The sequence below is a fragment of the Harpegnathos saltator genome, unplaced genomic scaffold, assembly GCF_003227715.2.
Source record: "Harpegnathos saltator strain DR-91 unplaced genomic scaffold, Hsal_v8.6 scaffold434, whole genome shotgun sequence".
NCBI classification, from domain to species: Eukaryota; Metazoa; Arthropoda; class Insecta; order Hymenoptera; family Formicidae; genus Harpegnathos; species Harpegnathos saltator.
Genome location: NW_020230244.1, coordinates 591218 through 611056, shown reverse-complemented (window position 1 = coordinate 611056; position 19839 = coordinate 591218). Strand labels below are relative to the sequence as shown.

General features: G+C 43.6%; 2 protein-coding genes across 2 annotated transcripts in view; one reads left to right on the top strand and one right to left on the bottom strand.

The window, feature by feature from the left end:
* pygo (pygopus family PHD finger) overlaps positions 1-10027 on the top strand; it is a 74464-nt gene extending 64437 nt beyond the window's left edge. The window contains 5 exon segments of the mRNA XM_025301613.1: positions 5653-5720; positions 5722-5943; positions 6037-7056; positions 7213-7358; positions 7445-10027. Of these exon segments, the coding sequence (XP_025157398.1) occupies positions 5653-5720; positions 5722-5943; positions 6037-7056; positions 7213-7358; positions 7445-7565 (1577 nt within the window). The 3' untranslated portion in view covers positions 7566-10027.
* Positions 10028-12582: 2555 nt separating this feature from the next.
* LOC105192348 (tubulin polyglutamylase TTLL13-like) lies at positions 12583-19179 on the bottom strand. Its single transcript, XM_011156419.2, is given in 14 exon segments — positions 12583-13241; positions 13350-13542; positions 13658-13709; positions 13952-14308; positions 14588-14737; positions 15097-15292; positions 15655-15836; positions 16278-16503; positions 16601-16729; positions 16982-17082; positions 17535-17691; positions 18376-18666; positions 18767-18830; positions 19158-19179. Coding segments are annotated over 14 exon segments (2145 nt in total). The 3' UTR covers positions 12583-13216.
* Between the last annotated feature and the right edge of the window lie 660 nt (positions 19180-19839).

The window sequence follows — 19839 nt, the reverse complement described above, 5'->3', positions numbered from 1 at the left end:
CTTCCCGGGGCTTAAAAGAATTCCCACGAACAGACTCGCGACGAGGAGAGAAAGAGCTCCGGAGAAAAGTAGCAAGAAATTGAAATCGAGAGATCCACCGGATCTCCCGCTGTACTGTTTCGCGTTGATCCACAAAAATGCCGTAATACCCGAGAGATCGCGCTTTAAGGGACTTGGCGGCTGATAATTTCACTCGAGGAAGCACTCGTCGATTATACGTTCTAAATGGCGTGCGATCGAACGAGCGATCGGTTTATCGGTCATCGCCAGTCATCGTCCGATAGTTATTTGCGTGAGAGGATTAGCGGCGCAGGCCGTGAAAAATTCATCACCCGTCTCTAACGCGCGATCATAAGCGAGCATTGTCGTAATGAGCCGGCGAGAGGTTAGCGGGATTATCCTCGACAGGTGTGCCACCTCCGTCGCCTCTTTTCGAGGTCTCCCGGCTGAATAACCGCGGTCTTCGAGTAATTTGTGCAAATCGCCCGTTTCTTATTCAGGACACGCGTGCACCGCGCGCGACAGATTGATTGGCGCGCGCTTTTTGTTTGGGGAAAATGTCGCTGTTTGCAGAATCCGTTCGCGTAGGTGGTGGTCGATTGCCACACCGGGCAACAGGATTGTGTCCCCTCTCTTCGCCCCTCCCCCGCCCCTCTGTCCCCAACTGCACGAATCCTTCGTCCCATTCTGTCTTCCCCTTGCCCGTTAGGCCCGTTCGTATGGCTCCCTTTCCGGACTTTCGACCCTTTTCCGCTCGGTACTTTCGTGAGTACTTTCTATGGCGATAGTGATAGACAAATGATACTGTTCCCGGACTTATTGAGAGCTATCGTCGAATTGCCCGCGCAGAGGAGAGAAGAGGGAAAGTTCGGCGGTTGATTTTGATGTAGAGATAAATCGCTTCCAAAGGAAGGATCGATGAATTTCCATGAGTTACCTCCGCCGACATTTTTCGCAGTCGCTTCTCGGCTGATTTTCACTTAGGAGACGAGACATCTCGCTCGCCGAGATGTGAATCCGTTAATACTGATGTTAAACGGAGAGGATCTAACTGCGTAATAAACACGCGACAGAGATATTCCTGGTGCCCTGCGAAGGGAGACAGTTCATTGCCGGCCGGTGTTTAACTTTATTCTCGTGTATCTTTAATACCAAGCGATATCGGACACTGCTTTACAATACGCGTCTTGTCGTGACTTGTATTAAATTCTTCCTCGAATTTGATCCCACAATCGTAGACTTTTGTATACTTTCGCGAAACGGAACGTCTCTTTTCCAACGAACCCGCAACGAGGAAGACGAACGTCTCTTAAGTGGCCAATAACCGTGTGATTTACCCCACTTAGTGGACTCTGGAGAAATTTATTAAATCCTTCCCTCCTCCCGTTCTCGCATCTTTTGTCATACTCTCTCCCCAGCGTCCCGGTCGAGATTCTCCCGGGGCGAGCCATTCCCGCTTTTTCCCCTTCGGGGATTGGCCCAGTTTTTCCACCCCGCTCGCTCGCTCGCTCGCGACGCTCCCGATTTGTACCACTTTTGCCCGAACGAAAACGGCGGGATTTGGGATGTACTCATCCTTCGATAAAAATAAATCGCGAGTGTCCAGACAGTTAATGAGATCGATAGAGCCGTTCACGCGCAGCCGGATAACGAGGAGCGACGATATCTCCGCTTTTTCGTGTTATTTCCCGAGGTACGGCCGATATCGTATTAATTTCGTCTGTCCGCTCGGACGATAGACGGACAGCTAATCCATACATGAGAATTTTTCTTTCGCGATGAAATATAATGCGCACGTCGCGGACCTCCATCGGCGGCCGGAACATGTCGAACGGACGCGCAATTACACCGCACAAACGAGACTTTGTTTCTCTAACTTGGATCTCTCTTGATTCGCGGATTCGATACTCTCCGTCTCTCCCTCCCTCCCTCTCTCTCTCTCTCTCTCTCTCTGTCTCTCTATCGCCGTATACTTACGCCGTTTCATGTGGGATATATTTGTCTCATTTAAGAGTGTTTTATTTTCAAGGACCATTCGCGGAAGTATCGTAAAAAAAAATATGGAAGCTGCAGGGCTACTTATTTTATTGGGTAATATTCTGCTTACCAGAATAGTAAAAGCATAGACGCTCGTTCGCTATAAAAAGCACCGATAAACTTTTACGCCCCGCAATAAAAGTGCGGTACCTTATTTCACGTTAATTGTATGCACACGCATCTCGCATAGCAACAACCAGCTGCCCCGACACAGAGACTTTGCGTTACACGCGCGAGCGTTGTCGACGTGGCTTCTAAGACAGTCATTTGTATTTATCAGCGAATGTATCACGTCTCGGCTCTGTCTCGGTGTTAAAGTAAGAGCGAGCAGATAAGAGACACGGCATAATCACAGTTACGGAAACTGTGCGTTGTTTTAGGTAGCTTTAGGTGTAGGCAGAGGTGTGTGTAACCATAAGCAACTGTCCGAAGTAGGGGAGAGAGAGAGAGAGAGAGACCCACGAGAGTTATTTTCCGCTTGTTGAACCGAACTAACTTACTGATGTAACTGGAATAATTAAAGTGATGCGTACGAGGCCCTCTCCGCGTTGGAATCGCAAGACAACTTTAAGCTCGGTTGTGGGTGGCAAGATGGACCGTGCGGTGAGGGTCACAATGGGGAACTCACGCATGTGAAGGGACCACACACGTGTGATGAAAGTACATACGCTATGCGCCTCAAACTGTTCAAACTTATCTTTCGGTCACCCAATTCTTCGAACCCGAATTTTCCTCCACGTGTGTGAAGCCATAAATCTTACCACTGGAATCAAGACTCCTGCTGATTCTGTTTCTCATATTACATGCGATTGCAAGCGAAACAAATCTCTGCTGTACCGAAAAACAAAATATATCAACAGCGTAAAGATGATTAATATCCCATGGTATCAAGTAATGAAATTCAATTAAACCCATATAAAATGTAGTATGTACAACATAAATATAAACATACAGCTATTATGGCTTAAATATAACATATGCAGCGAGAGAGGAGCAAAACGGAAAGAGTCTCTTCGATAAAATTACATCGAATATTTCGTACGTGGTTAAATGCGTACGTGAAATTCGCGCCATGTACTTCCTCACTGTTTTACCGCAGCTCTTTCGCTTTACCATCAGAGGGCTTTATCCAAACCTGGGTAAGAACGCCGAGCGTAGGTGCGCGTTGCCATCTGCCGGCGGCGCGCGATGACCCTCGACCGCACGGCGACAACACAAGGCGCATAGGGGGACACGCGTAACGCGACAATGGCGACCTGAGGAGTATCGTGGCGTGCGTTCCGTCGCTGTCGTGTGCCCGCTTCTGTGAGTCCGCGCGAGTGTGTTTACACGCGTACGCGAGCTTGTGAATGCTCGGATCGTCCGCGCCGGTGAGAAATGCGTTGGCCGAGAGGTGCGAGCCGGAGTCGGAAACAAGCAGACCGCTGAGGCCAGCCATCCAGGCGACCGACACCGCGATTCATGGTGCTGGTGGACCTCGCCGAAAAAACGGCCGAGCCATGTACGCTTTCGCGTCCTCGCGCTCGTTATAATGCGCTGGTGAGTGAGATGTATCGATCGCGGCGATACGCCGATCGGACGGCAAGATCGTGCCCGGCTTTTTAAATTGCCCGGCACGCTACGATCCGATCGCGCGTCGAGCACAATGTAAACGCTCCTCCGCGCCGTACGCCCGCTGCTGCTGTTGCTGCTGCTGCTGCTGTTGCTGCTGTTGTTGCTGCTGCTGCTGCTGCTGCTGCTGCTGCTACCACCGCCGCCGCCGCCGCTGCCGCTGCCGCCGCCACCGCCGCCGCCGCCGCCGCCGCCGCAAGCCTGCTGGCGCTCGGTTCGGCGGAGCTCGAAATGCGCGGTTAGGTTAGGTTAGTCTGCGAAACTGCCAGGAGAAAATTTATTTTGCTCTCTTTTGCAGTCCGTGCGACTGCAGTCCGGACTGCATCTTCTATTTGTTGTATCGTCAAGCTCTTATCGAAGGTACGTGAGCGTCGCGAGTGCGGTCCTTGCTCTCTCTCTGTCTTTCTCTACCTCTCCCCTCTCTTTTTCTCTCTGTCTGTCTCTTTTTCACCTCCCCTCTCTTTCTCACTTGTACTGCCTCTGTGTGTCTCTCTTTATCTGTATCCCATCCCCGTTTCTGTTTCTTCTCCGTCTCGTCAACCATCTCTTTCCTCATTCACGATGAATGCACGAATCACTCGCGCGCCATCCGAAGCGAACTTAACGGTAATAATTTTGTTATTTATATCGGCATATGTAAATGTAGGCGGCACGTTTCGGTGTGTAATCTTTCTCTCTCTGGATATGTATGTGTGTATGTGTGTCTGTGTGTGTGTGTGTGTGTGCGTGCGTGTGTGTGTGATGCGCGCGCGTGTGTAAGATGTACGCGCGCGATCCGCGGTCGTGATTATTTATGCGAGTGTACCGCGCTCTGTCGTACGCGTGTATGTTATGAATGATAAGACCCGTGAATCTTTCGCCGTGAACGAATAGAATGTCGATGCGATACGGTGTTTTCTTATGTGCTCTTTGATCGCGAGTGCCGCTTCAAAAATTTGATTTTCGCTAATAATGCGTTCGGTACATGTTTACGTACACCTCCGAGTTTTTCGTATTACGAGCTACATTTAAGTTTTTATAAAACTTTTATCTCAATTCTTAAAAAAATCTTGTGCCCATGGGGAATATTTCGGGATATTAAATTACTGATTTAAAATCTCTTTCTGGTATCTTTGGTATCTTTATATGAGGTTTTTTAGTTTTATTTCTCTTAAATTATGAGCAATATAAAAACTGAAATATTTATATTTTTCATATATGAGTATAATTAATATATAATTTCTATATTTATATATACATATTTAGAGGTGAGCATGCATTTATCATTATATTTGATTCGCTCATATTTAATTCAGTTTAGATACAGACAATGTTAATGAAATATGCAAGAAAATATATGGTTAAAGTTATAATATAATATTTCTTATCAAGAAGATAAAAACATTTAAGAAAACAAATAGATATAAGTTTATATTTTTCAACAATTTCACTTGCTAGCTTTTAAAACAAAACTGCCTCTTCCATTATACTTATTTAGATTAATTTTTTGAATTTTAAATGGCTAGAATGATATTATCTCTATCTTATATTTCAAATAGAATAATTTATAGTACTAACATACAAATGTGATTCTTAATAAAAACAATAATTTTTCGCAGCATTAATGTAGAATGTATGTATATGTGTATTTAAAGTCAGTAAACAAAAAATCTCAATACTTTTATGAAATTTAAATATTTTCTTTCTATATTTTTTTATAATATTAGATAGATATAGATTTGTGTTGCGTTGAATTTGAAAATTTAGATATATTTGATATCGATGATTACAGAACTCATATATACACCTTTTTATCAATAATCCAGATATTAACTATCTGCATTGTGACCAAATACAGTAGACTTTTAATTCGCTACATTTACATCGTTTCATTAGATTTACATGAATGTATTTGTACATAGTGAAATGAGAAAAAATAATTAATGTAAAATAATTAATAGAATAATTGGATGTAGCGTTAAGTTCATGTACATAACAAAAGTTCTTTCCCCTGTACTTTAACAGCGGATCAAGAATACTTATTTGCCATCGAAATCCAGTGGTGCTGGCATGATAAAATAAGGGAAGCGAACGAGGGAGATGAGCCACAATATAACAGGCATGCCACCCTTCACGAGGATGCCATTGGGGGGTATGGGAATGGGTGTGAGCATGGGCCCCAATGCTCCGCATCCTGACTCTGCTGCTCATCCCCATCCGCCGCCACCGCCACCGGCAGGTGCTAATCCTAAGAAGAAAAGACGTACAAATACGAGCGTCGCCCAACCACCCCCACAACAACCTCCGACTGTACAGGTGTGTTAATCGAGTATCGTGGTATTTACGTTATAATATATCCACGCTGGATCAGCGGTTGCACGACATTAATGTGATACATTCTTCTGACAGGATCTACTGCCCCCACCTCTAACGGGTTATGGTGACACGATCGTAGCGAGTAATCCCTTCGACGATACACCACCGCAAACCACGCAAAGCCCAATGATGCACGGCGGGCCTCCACATATGCATCCTCACCATCCTCATCATATGAGCGGACCTCCTATGCGAGGCATAAGTCCTTTAACTTCGATAGGTGGCATAAGTCCTATGATGCCGCATAACATGGGCAACATGAGCCCTATGAGCAGCTCTCCTATGGCGAATCATATGAATCACATGGGAGCCATGTCTCCCATGAACCACACTCCCATTGGCGGCATGAGTCCTATGAATAATATGGGACCGAACATGCCGCCCGGACCGATGAACACCATGAACAATCACATGAATATGAGCCATATGGGAAGTTCGCAACTGAGCGGCCCGCCAATGGGCAGTCCGATGAATAATATGAATAGTGCGCCCATGGGTAGTCCGATGAACAACATGGGTCATAATATGGGGAGTCCTATGGGTGGACCTCTTGGTTCCCCGATGAACACTATGGGAGGCTCCAATCATATGCCTAATGGACCAATGAATATGAACAACATGAATAGCCATATACCGCCCAATAGTCCGTTGAACGGACCATCGTTAAATAATGTAAACAGTCCGTTAGGACACAATGGATCTCAGCCTCATCCGAATCACATGGGAAATAATCTTAACAATTTAGGGAGACCCATGAATGGACCTATGACCACTATGAGTTCGATGGCGTCGAGCAATATGAATATGACTGGTCCAAATCAGATTAACAATATGAATATGGGTGGGGCGGGGATTAACAATATGTCGAATATGAATATGAGTCATCATAATCAAATGAGCCACATGGGAATGCCAATCGGCACATTGCCGAATAATATGGGTGCTGGACCACCAATGGGGCATCCCATTAATATGGGTGGATCTATGCCTCCACACGGATTTCAAGGCCCACCTGGAATGGGTCCAAAACCAATGCCAGTTTCCGCGGGCAAGGTAATTTTACCTTGCATTTATCGTCGTCGAACACGCGACAGCTCACGTGATATTTGCAAGTAGTATAGTGCGATTAATTTTTTTAAACACTTGGTATAGAGCAGCGGCATTAGCGATTGTACGAATTGACTCGCAATTCTTACTGATTTCTTGCAGATATATCCTCCGGATCAACCCATGGTATTCAACCCACAAAACCCCAATGCGCCACCAATTTATCCTTGCGGGGTTTGTCATAAAGAAGTGCACGACAATGACCAGGCAATTCTGTGCGAATCAGGTTGTAATTTTTGGTTTCACAGGTGAGTCGGTGATATGATGATCAGTAAGTGATAATACAAAACATGAATACAAAACATCGCGTAACACCGACGACGTGTGTTTGCAGGATTTGCACAGGATTGTCCGAATACGCCTATCAATTATTAACGCAACAAGTTTACGCGGAGTGGGTGTGTGATAAGTGTTTGCAGTCGAAAAACGTACCCCCAGTTAAGTTTAAACCATAACACTTCTTATCCCGTCGTTCATGCGACGTCCCAGTGACTCTTTGTTAGCGTTACGTATGTATGCGCACATATGTGCGTGCGACTGTGCACATACACGTACACATACACAAACACGTACACATACACATCCGTAGCACATGGTAAATATTAGTGCACGTATGAAGTCGTGCATACAATAAAAAAAAAACACAATGTTTGTTAACAACTTAGCTTTAACTTGTTGAGATATTAGAATATCATTGTGAGCCGTAACGATAAATATGAAGGCGGAAACAACACGGTTAACGGTTACTTTACATTTTGAGTCTATTCATGACAAGTGGATTCGTAAACAAAATCAATCGATAATTTAAAGTTGAATTTCGGCAGATATAAAAATGATAATACTGGCTAGACGTTTTGTTTTTTTTTTTTATGACTAAGGCGATATGAAATATTCCGAAAGAATGTTTAGCCAGGAACATTTATGCAAAACAGAAATAGACATGGGAGTGTTAAATATAAAATATGTAAGGTTCGAAGGACCTAGTATTCTTATGACTAAATGCATTTAATTCAAAATTAACGGTACCTACAAGCGTTAAGTTCACTTAAGACGATCTATAATTTGCAATAGAATATGGGACAGAATTCTATTTTTTTAATTTTTAATATCGTATATATATAAAAAAATAGAGTAAGCGTATTTGTAGATTTATATATATATACACACACACACATATATATATATGTACATATATATACATCCATGAATACAATTTTGATTCTTCCAACACTCTCATAAATGGAATCCTGCCCCGAGTTCTATCTAGATCGTCTTAAAGTGAGCTTTAGGAGTTAAATGTGAAGCAGACATATTATTGGAGACGAGCGTGAACAATCGTATCGTCTCTTACTTTGTTTTATCCTATATATAAACGTTCCTGATAAACATCTTGATAAATGTTATTATCTCCTCCATAATTGGTATTCAAAAGTGGCGAATTTTGAAGTTAATAATGTCACAATTTTACAAACAAAAATTTGACTTTAATACCATTTGTTATTTTGAGTCGCTAGGATTGTCGCTCAAGAATCTTGCAAATTCTTTCAATTTTTGCATCAATCTAACAATTTCACGAAGATGTAAATGCTGTTTGAAGTTAACTATCACACATCAGCTTTGTCATAAATAATCATATTATTTATAAAATAACGGGGAGAACATGAATGTGTTTGAGTATATATGTATATACAACTACGTATATACCACTGGGCATATAAATTAAATCATCTTCGGTTTATTACGAATAATGAATGTATCGCCTTTTACATACAGATATATTTATTGTGATAAAAATTTTATTAATTAATCACCGGTAACAGCTTGTTACAATACAAGTCCTATTTTTATTGTTGAATGTACATGTTTTATTAAATTTAATTCTGTGAGTCTGTGACTCACAATCGCGTGGTTGAATGGACCAGTTCCATTCAAGAGCCAGAATTACACGAATTCAAATACAATATTGGTATTCACAGGCGATATACTAGAAATGCTGCAATTCTTGTATTTTTATAAATTATATTTTAGTATAAACCATGGTGAAATTATAGTTTTTTTTTTGTTTATCTTCTTAGTGCTGTGACTTTTTAATCTGGAATAAAATTAATATTTATTTGGTTTGCAAGAAGTAACATCTGGCATTTTCCGACATATTACGTCAAAAATAAGAAAATATGGTAAATATAATGTGGCAATAAATCATTTTCTTTTCATACGTATAAATTATACGAATTGATTTACGTATATTTTTGAAAAGATCTTGCGAGGAATATCGACAATGCCGATGAAGTTAGGAGAAAGTCAGATATTCTGCAAAGACGACAGACAGATTCAATAGCGAAATAATATTTACATGCCAATAAAAAATATTCGTTATTGTCTCATCTGCTCTATATTTCTGCAGTATCAAATTTCTTGTTTCTCATATAATACTCATTCTCATTGTCGAATATTCCAATTACTAATTTAATTAACTATAAACAATCTAAAGTAATACTTTTTATTTTTTTATTTAGCTATAATTTTGCTAACAATTTATTATTGCCATGGTTTAAACTCCTGGTTTGACTGCGGTTAAATTAGGATGTAAGCTATGTATCTCTAAAGTTATGTAAAAAGTTTCAACATTTACAAAAAAGATACGTTTAATTTATGAAGTAATCTTTAATGAGATTACTTGCGCGCGCGCACACATTGCAGGAATTTGTTTGTCTGATATAAACGCGCACGTTTTTTTACTATGACGACTTTAGGCGATAATAGAAAACTCGATAGGATATAGAATCAGCGTAAGCCTCTTACATCTAGGCAAGTCTAAAATGCAAAATAAGCAAGCGCTGGAAAACTTCGGATTTTGTATGATTGGAATTGTAATATTTACAAAACCGTGCCGCAAATTACATATCTTGTGCGAATACTCGCCCTTATGATTTGCAACTTATTCGCCTCGGCCGCGTTTATCTGCGGAAGATAATTCAAATTCAAGCTACTTTCGAATAAGAAATGTCCATTAAGAAAAGAAAAGGAAAGAAAAACATATTTTCGCGACGGGGAAATCTGTGCACACATAATGATTTTTAACTAGCTAGCGCAAATTTTCGCATCTGCCACATTTACAATATCGACGATATGATGAAATATTGAAAAGAACTGAATATTATTGTCATAGAAGGTTAACTGTTAGGAGAAACAAGAAAAAAAAATTGAATTCCGTCGGCAGCTAACACAAAATTATCGAGTCTACGGATTGTATAGTTTTTTATATATATATGAAATATAGCCAGTTATCATTTAACGCGCCTGTATTAAACGGAGATCTGACACTGACTCGGAACAGCGAAAGTGTATCGAGGTAATTAGTAAATGACCGCCGTTTCGCGATTACCAGGTTTACCAATTACTCTCGGGATCTTTCACTCGCGAAGTCTCCGTGTAATTCATGCTTTAAGCTTGTTTTATTGTAATCGTTTTTAACACATATTACATGTGAGTAACATACACAGAATCCTATAACTACATAATGCTCATGTTAGTATTACAACGAATAGAAATACCATCTTCACATATCTTCTTTCTATATTTTCTCATACGGGGAGGAAGGTCACGCTGAAAAGAAGAAGAAAATGAGAAACAAACTCTTAACGTTGCTTTTATTACGAGAGTTAAACAAAAAAAAAGAAAGAAAAAAATGCAGGGGATTAAGCGATTTACGAGACTCACACACGAATAAAAATAACATTGTCAACGGCTGAGACAATGGAGGAAATCGTTTTTCTAGTACAAACAAATGAGCTGTAATTTAAGTAACTAAAGATAACATCTATCTCTCTCTCTCACAGAATTAAATTATAAGTGATATAATTTTACAAACAGGTGCTACACGTCCGCCGGGACACAGAGCACACCTCTCGATGTATATTAATGTCTATGGACGTTTTAATATATATCACTATACACACGTTTTCAATTCGTGTATAATGATATCTGTTGAGTAAGTGAAGACATTAACATATACTTTAGTATATATATACATATATATAGTATATAGTATATATATATATATATATATATACACATATAGTAATATCTTGATTTATATATTATTACATATAGTAATATATACACATATATTAATTGTCTTGACATGATAATTGCTTTCTATGGTTTGCCGATGATTAAAAGTTAACTATAAGTTTGACGGTATAGAGCTTAACCCCCCCTGTAAAATTTGTTCGAAACAAATGCATTTCGTACGTGTCCAACTATTTGTCTCATTGCACTTCCTTCAAAACATACAGTTACCTTTATTTTCAGCGGAAGTATGTACATACCGAAACGTGACGACTTTTTAAACGGAGATGAAGATATTTCGCATAATATACATATATACATAATATATATGTATATATACACACAGACACACATACACACACACACATATGCAATCTTTGAGTTGTCTTTTTATATAAACGGTAGGATAGGCTATACATCGTAAATATCTATTGACTTTATGTACATAAGCCTTTCTATATCTAAGACTTTAATATGGTGGGAATCAAATGACGCGCAAATATCCGCCGCAATCACACACATGATTTTATGTAAATAATATATATCACGTTAACGAATCACACCGATCGTAATGTGTTGGATGTATTACGCACTAATTCTTGTTCTCACAAATGAGGCATAAGTGTAGGAGGCGCAAATTCGCCTTTCACGAGGGTACCGACATTATTATCCAATACCACCGTCGCGATGCGTGTGGATCTTGCGCTTTGTGCCGCTATATTATTAATAACGCGTTAAGTTTCCTAGTTGAGTGAGAAGATTGTAAAACTCAGGAGGTCCGCACCGCGATTTGAAAATTTAAGAAAGGGGCAACCGCGCGCGATTCCTTCGTCGTCGTCGTCGTCGTCATCGTCGTTGTTGCCGTGATTTGGCGCACCGCTTTGTATCGTACGCAGTATTACTTTGTATAAAAAGAGGTAAAAGGAAATAATGAAAAAAATGTGCGGACTACTGTTATCACCGCGAAACACGCAAGGATTTTTCTCGATTATGTCATACGCTCTGAGAAACGCTCGATGAGGAACGCGAACTCGCCACGCTGTGGTGGGAACGCGCTATTCTCCGTTGTCCCGATAATGCGACACAAAAATGATAAAAAATAAAGAACAAACGATAGACGAACGCGAAGAGAAAGAGAGAGAGAGAGAGAGAGGAGAGGAGAGGGGAGAGAGAAAGAGAAAGGCAGACAGACAGAAGATGCGGCGTTAGAGCGGGTGAGAAACACCGCGCGTTTTTAAAACACACACACGTGGGCAAAAAATATCATGACGAGATAAAAGGAGAAAAAAGGAAGAAAAGCAGAAAGGGAGAAGAAAAAAAAACAGCACACGACAAATTGTTCATAGATTATTTTTTATTATCTTGTGAATACAGAATATATATCAGCAATAAAAATTGTTATACGTATTATAGACTGGCGTGTACGTATGTGAACCATTTTGCATACGCAGCGACGCGTACCTAACTCCCACACTCTTGTGCGACGCGTGTACATGTTCACTCGTATATCTATTGTACATATTTATATGGCACTTTAAATAACAAATCGATACATTGTTGATTTTTATATTACTGTTCTACCTTGAAACAGCATCCGTTCACAACCGAAACGTACATACGTCCCAAGATACGTCGCCCGGGGTTTTGTGTTTCCAAGGGTCGACCTCTTCGATTCCGAGATGGCTCTTCGAGATGAAAAATTTACACGGAGTGTCGGGGGAAATCTCTTACGGGGGGAGTCTCTACACACATAAGAATACAGGGCACGATCCAACGTAAAGTTATACTTTTCTGTTGCGACAGAGTACGGGTCTCGTTATTATTATTATTCATTTGATCGACACGAGCGAAGCCACCAAAGACAAGGGGTTGTTACGATCGTGATTAAGATATGTCGCGGTGCGATCTTCGCGATAGCCGTCTTGAATTTTCTTCGATCGCTTGGATCAGTTAATTATCTTCACGTCGCTCGTGATTCTTCTTATTTTGTTACCTCGCTTTTCCTTCTTATCTCTTGAGAGATAGATTCACTTGCTCAATATCGGCCGATAACGTCGATTCTGGAATAATACGGTCGTACATGACTATATATTCAAAGTTGGAGTCTCGTAATAGGTAAAAGTTAAATCGCGATGGGACGGATAAAGGCAGCCGCGGGCGCGACTCACTTAGACTTGGACGAGTGGAAGGACTCCCTCTTCTCGAGGGTGTGCCGGCGCACGGTGTTCGACAGTGTCCGGGCGACGTGAGTCTTCGTTACCCGGCCGTTGTGATCGTTGCAACTCGTATCCTCCAGCCAGAACCTTAGCGGGATTTTCGGGCGGACGTAGACGAGCGCCTCGTTGCACGTTATCCTCAAGCCTAAATTAAAATACCTTTTCTTATCATACTTATCGTCAAATCGTCGGGAAATCGTCGGAGAAGGAAAAGAAACTCCGACGATATTAATTGCGACTGTCGAGGCGCCGATGCTCACTTCTGTCCGAATCCTTGTTGGACCCGCGTTCGTGTCTCGTCAGCCTGCTGCGCTGCAAGAAGAAGAAGAAAAGACACGCGTATCTTCCAGCATTTGCGAATGACAATTTCCTCGGCGATCGTTACTTTCGTTCCAAGCGCGGGGCGTAAAGACGTGCGTAAAAAGAGGGGGCGAATATATATATTTATAGGGGGATGAAGCAAGAGATTAGATCGCGGGGTGGGGGGGGGGCAGAGGGAGAGCGAGGGATAAACGAGAGATCTCGTCGTCGACGGAGAGAGCGGCTATAGTTACATCGTTTCCTCGGAGAGAACATTGCTGGCATTGGGCCGCGGCTATTTGCGTGCCGTCCAGATGGCCGTTTCGGCGATGATGGAATCCGTGCGAGGGGAGGATACACGCGCTCTGGCTCGCGTTGGCGTGTCCCAGCCTGCCGTACAGCCCGTACTTCCTCTCGTCGGCGGGTCGTAATGTGCCGTTCCTCTTCATCGCCGCGTATATCTGCTCGAGCATGCCGTAGCTCTTGATGAGAAAATCCCTCTGCGCCAGTGCCGTGATTCGCTCCCTCTCCTCGGACTCCGATATAATTTCGGGCTCGAAGGAATACAGGCTGCTGCTGATGGGAGCTCCTTGCGCGTCCTGCTTATTGATCTGCGAAAAAGCAGGCGGACGGTAATATGCTCGCGCGCGAGACGGCGGAGGATCCCGCGGGAGAGAGCGCGGCGATAATGACGCGCGATCCTCGGAATGAAACGTGGCTAAGTGGACGAGTAGCGAGGCGAGAGGAGCGGGATACATCGATGAAGTAAACGGCCGAAGATGAGTCTCGTTTTCCTCGTCGTGATCTTGAACGATAAGGAGGGGGCGGGGGGGGGAAACGCGGGTAATGCGATTGAGCTCGCGGAGAATAAGTCGATTGTGTACACTGACGCTTTTCCGGAACACGCCCGCGGATTTGCTCTTCTCCTGGCGCACGAACGGGGCTTGCAAGATCTTCGGTGCGTTCGGACTTTCCGGGCCTATCTTGTGCTCGCTCCATTTGCCGGAAATTCTCTTGCGCTCTTCCACCCGCACTTTCAGCTGAAACGTGGCAAAGCAAGCCGCAGGTCGGCTGTGAAGTCTAACAACAACAATCAACGACGAGACCGAGTGGCTTAATTTCGAAAACTGCCCACGGAGGAATCGGATCGGTTTTAGCGATTGTTGTTTCTTTCATCGTTTCTCTTTTCGTTCTTTGTTTTTTTTTTTGTATCGTCGGAAAATTATTGCGCGGCTAATATATTTTCTGCGGAACATTGCGAGACGCACTTAACGTCGTTACACGCGTCGATTATTATTGAACGCGGATGCGTTTTAACATGCTTGTAATGTGAACGCGAGGATAATTTAGTCGCGCGCGACTTTGGCACGAAATCGTGAAACGCTGTGGGAAAGTTTACCTCGTTCTCCTCCCTCTGCACCCTCGACGCTTCCTCCCGCGCTCTCGACGCCACCGTATCTTGGAAAACGGAAAGCGCACTTTGCGTGAAGAAGGGCCGGTACTTATCCTCGCCGGGGCACGGAAAGATTCTTCGAAAATTGCCCGTGTGCTCGTCCTCCCACTTAAACTGTCGCTGTATGTAATCGTCCTCATTCCTTTCGGCCTTCGTTGGAGCTGTCGCGTCGTTAGTCTGACTGCACGTTGTACATGACGTTTAGGTTCGGGCTTATCGTTCGGGCAGCTGATTCTTACTATCTACCGCGCGAGTGAAATTACTCACTGACGCGCATCGCTTTCAATCAATCAGTCGTGCAGAGCGATACACATCGCATCTCGTGAACTTCCCGGAACTTCAATGCGAAGTATGTTAAAGATAGAATTGAAGAAAAATATTTATCACAAATTTGATCCTCTGTTTGTGCGGGGTCTGCGCGAAATATCGATAGGTGATTCGGTACTCGCGTGTGCCGACAAATTAATCGCGCGGGCAGAAATCATCCCTCGACTCTCGATTTACTTGCAATCCTACCCGTTGATACCCTGAAGAAGCCGCTCCCTGATTCGTCTCCTGTCCTCCTCCATTATCTTCTTCTTGTCGTATTGCTGCAGATTTAACATGTCGAAAGTGTCCATCAGCAACCCTTCCTTCACGTCCTTATCCAGTTGAGCGTCCGTGTGAAAGCTCGGCGAGTGATTCACCTGTAGGATACATTTGTCCGATTATTTTCCGTTTCCGGAAGACGGAAACACTCTCCTTTATTCGAAACGTATTCCCAAAAGTCCAAAATTGTCCTCGAAGCTTGCTATACATGCTAAGACTGTGATACTTTTTAACGCGTTTATAAGAGATTTTTACGACATTTCGTACAAATCCACAGGACGATCTTTTGACGATACTCTTCCTTGCTTCAATTCTCCGTCTGTCGAACGCAATTTTAATTCCCAGATTTCCTTTTCAAGTAGCTTTACCTATTTGTAAGGATTGATATTTCATGATCCTTATTCTTTGCTCTTTGGAGGTCTCTCAAAGGACGAGGAAGATTTGCGTTTCTCGTTGAACGCAATAAATCAATCGTTTAATTTAATTAATTAATTCCACGCGACGGCAGGTCGAGGGGATTGTTATCTCCGAAGACCCACCTCGAGAAGATAAGGCTTGAGCTTCCAATCGATGAGAACGTCGAATCCCAGAAGCTCAAAGCACGCGGACGTCTTGTCGTGCGTGGGGAAGCACGCGTGATAACTGTGCTTCAACACGGGATACGCCGCGAGCACGGTTTTAATCACGATCTCGTCGATCTTGCCCCATAACTCGTCCACGTCGACGTCCTTCGCTCTCAGCCACTTATTCAACACCGATATCTTTCTGCAAAGCGCACGTTCTTACGTTCTTACGTCCCTCCCTCCCGATTCCTCGCTCTATCGGTCTGGCCGATTCTACGGACTCTCAAGCTCAAGCGAACCTTTTGCTGCCGATCTCGTCGTCGATGATGTACATTCGGCTGTGCTTGTTGATGGCGTAATTCGTCAGGTGCATGAACATATTGGTGGTATTGTGACCGGTCGGCTCCTTGTACTTGCTCGTCGCGAATCTAAAAATGCAACGTTCCTCGCACTCTCCGTGGGGGCGCGTCGTACGTGTGGAGTTTCAAGAAGCGAAGCCGCGATCGACAATGCGTAAACGTGCGCCGCGCAATCCGCGATGATCGAGCCTCGACAATCGAAACGTGCGTGTGACCACTAGAGAGATTCGCTTCTCGTGACGGCAAAATATTCGCTAACGCGCTACGTTTACTCGAATTCTCGATCTCGTGACGGAGCATTGCGAGCAGCGGGTGCCTCACCTGGCGAGTCCTTCGTTGTAAACGTAGATCCTGAGAGGATCGCATGACGTGATTAGTACGTAAATACGTAGGTCAAATTTGTATCCGTCTATTAAGAAGGGCTGAGGATGCGGTAAGAAAAAGGACTGTATGCATTACACTTGCTCTGCGCTGCGACTCTGCGAGATTCTTAATTACAGTTAGGATATACGTACAGGCACATATATTTCTTTTGTTTTTCTTTTTTTTTTTTCTTTACTTTCTTTCACCTTTTATTATATGAGAATTTTCTTACTCGTATACTACTGTCTCAATCTTCGTACACCAAAGGGGTCAGATCCGTATATTATTAATAAATAGATAAATAAATAAATATATGTCGAGACGATCGAGCCTCTAGGACGTCTTTCGATGTATCTTAAAATAGCGGGAAACGTGGAAAATTCTCGGCTTCTTTCTCTTCTCCTTCTATTCGCAAGACCAATCAACTCGCGCAAGTTTCCGCGGCCAATTTTTTCTACATGATTTTTTCTACACCGCGGAAAGAAACAACTGCATACACATTGATACGTACCCGTGCGATGTACATTTGACAGATCAGACGCTCGTTGGGTTTGATGTCCTTCAAGTGCCTCGTCAGGTAGATACCACGTCCTTGGCAGCCCGTGTCTGGCTTGATGATGAAAGTCCTCGGTCTACGCGATTTGGCATAAGTCATCGCGTCGCCGTGACTGGAATCCAAAATCCGAGTTTCCGATCCGCTTACACGCTCCTCATCGTCGCTTCGCACGATATCGATTATTTTTTATCGCTGTAACGCCGACCCTTCGGAATTTATGGCTCGCAACCCGAGACCGGTCATTCGAAGAAGTAAAACAGGATGTGAGTCTCGCGCTTGTAAAATAGATAAGAGCGCCTGCGATCGATCGATCGATCGATCAGCCGACAGCCACGCGTGTATTTTCTTTTTTATTACGGCACGTAAAGCCGGCTCCGAAGGGATCCGATACGTTGTTTCGTCGTGTAGCCTGTAATCACCGCCGTCTTAAATATACTCTTAAATATACTGAATATCAATTCAGATATCAAGTTTCAATTAGACTCGACCAAAAGCAAAATTAGGTCGCTCGAGGGATATTTCATCTCTTTTTCGTGCAACGATTGCGATTACATTATCAGAGAAAGAGAAATATTTGTGAAATTCGATCGACGGGGTCGAGCTTCTGACGAACGAAGAGCGGCAGCGCTCTGTTGCTTCTCCCCCGACGACCGTGTCTCGTCTCGAGGAATTTTCCGCGCGACGCGAAAAAGTTCGTCTTCGTTAGCCAGGACCGGACGACAGCGGGGCGTCGTCGTTAATTAAAGAGAGATTCTAGATCGACGTTAATACCGTCGAAATGAGCGAATTCCCTTACTCGGCGGGGAAGCACCAGGTCTTTGGGAAGAAGTTATAGTCCCGCGGGAACAATTTCAGCATGCGATTGAGGTTACGAGCGAGCAGATCCTTCCTACATATCTCCGTCATGCCGGGGAAGTGATTGACCCTCTGGAACCTCTTCATGTCCTTGGCACGCTCTATGCTGACGCTCAGGTCGGTCCAATAGAGGTCCCAGCTGCTGTCCTCCGTGACCTCCTTCATGCCGAAGTGCGCGGCCACGCGTCTAACCACGTCGTACTTGCAGTTGCTCGTGCAGATGGTTAAGAATCTGCTCTTCAATCGGTAGCTTCGGTCAACTCAGTTCGCGAGCGCGGGAAACTCGTTGCCGCGAAACTCGAGGAATCGACGAGTCGACTCCGTCAACGTACCTCCGTTTCCTCTTCTTCCTCGTCCTCGAAGTTTCCACCGCGTCGCTTTCCTCGTGCAACGGCTCTGTTTGGAAAGTTCTTTCATTCGCGTGGTAATCACTCGGATATAATAGAAGCGATTTTTCCCGTTCGCGAGTTATCTCAGCGCGTGCAATTCGCGTGTAAGGAAATTACATTCAAGCCGAGCAAACATTCGTCGTTACACCCGCATGAATCTGTCGCGTGCTCTGTACTGGATTTCATCTGGTGCAGATTTCTTTTATCCCCGGATTTCTTTTATCCGGATTCTTTCGTATATAGATTTTCATCGATATAGATTAATTCGTGTAGATATATTATCCATTTTGTACTACTCGTCGGAATGTACTTTCTCGCTTTCGGCAGGACGTACCTGTCTTGTTGTCCTTGTCCATGGTAACTTTCCACCTACGATCTTCCGGGTCATGCTTGATCGCACCTATCCTGTCGCTTGCGAACGACGAGACGAGCGGGGAATCGTCAAGGACGACGGGGCTCCGATTTTGAAACGTGGACTCGTAGGATCGCCCCTCGGAACTGGACTCGGAATCGGACTCGCCGGCACTTTCTGTCGCGTCTCCGCTTCTGAAACCGTCGCGTTTAGACCCGCGCGATGCCACTAACGAGTAGTTATCGTTGCGCTGAACGACGATCATGATCGGTGCTTTGCATTATTTTTGATTCTTTTAATCGTACTGTCATATCGCGCGCGCACGCGCGACAACGGCGACCACGACGACGTCAAGCAGTCCCGCGTGTCAAATACAACCTGAATTTAATCTTTTTCAAAGTTACATTTGCCCGGCTAGACACGATAAATCACGTGTCGTCTTCCTTAATCATCCGCGAGTCGATAACGTTCTTATCTTTCTCTCTCCGACCGAACGTTGGCAAATTTTTGCAATCCCCGAAAGTTTGTCGCGGATCCCTCGCCGTTTATTGTCTGCTATCTTCAGGCATTTCACTGTCAATTCTTTGTGCGCGCTCTAAGGCTCCGTTTGCAAAAATCGACAACGTTTTAAATTGATATTAATATTTATTTGCACTCGATATCT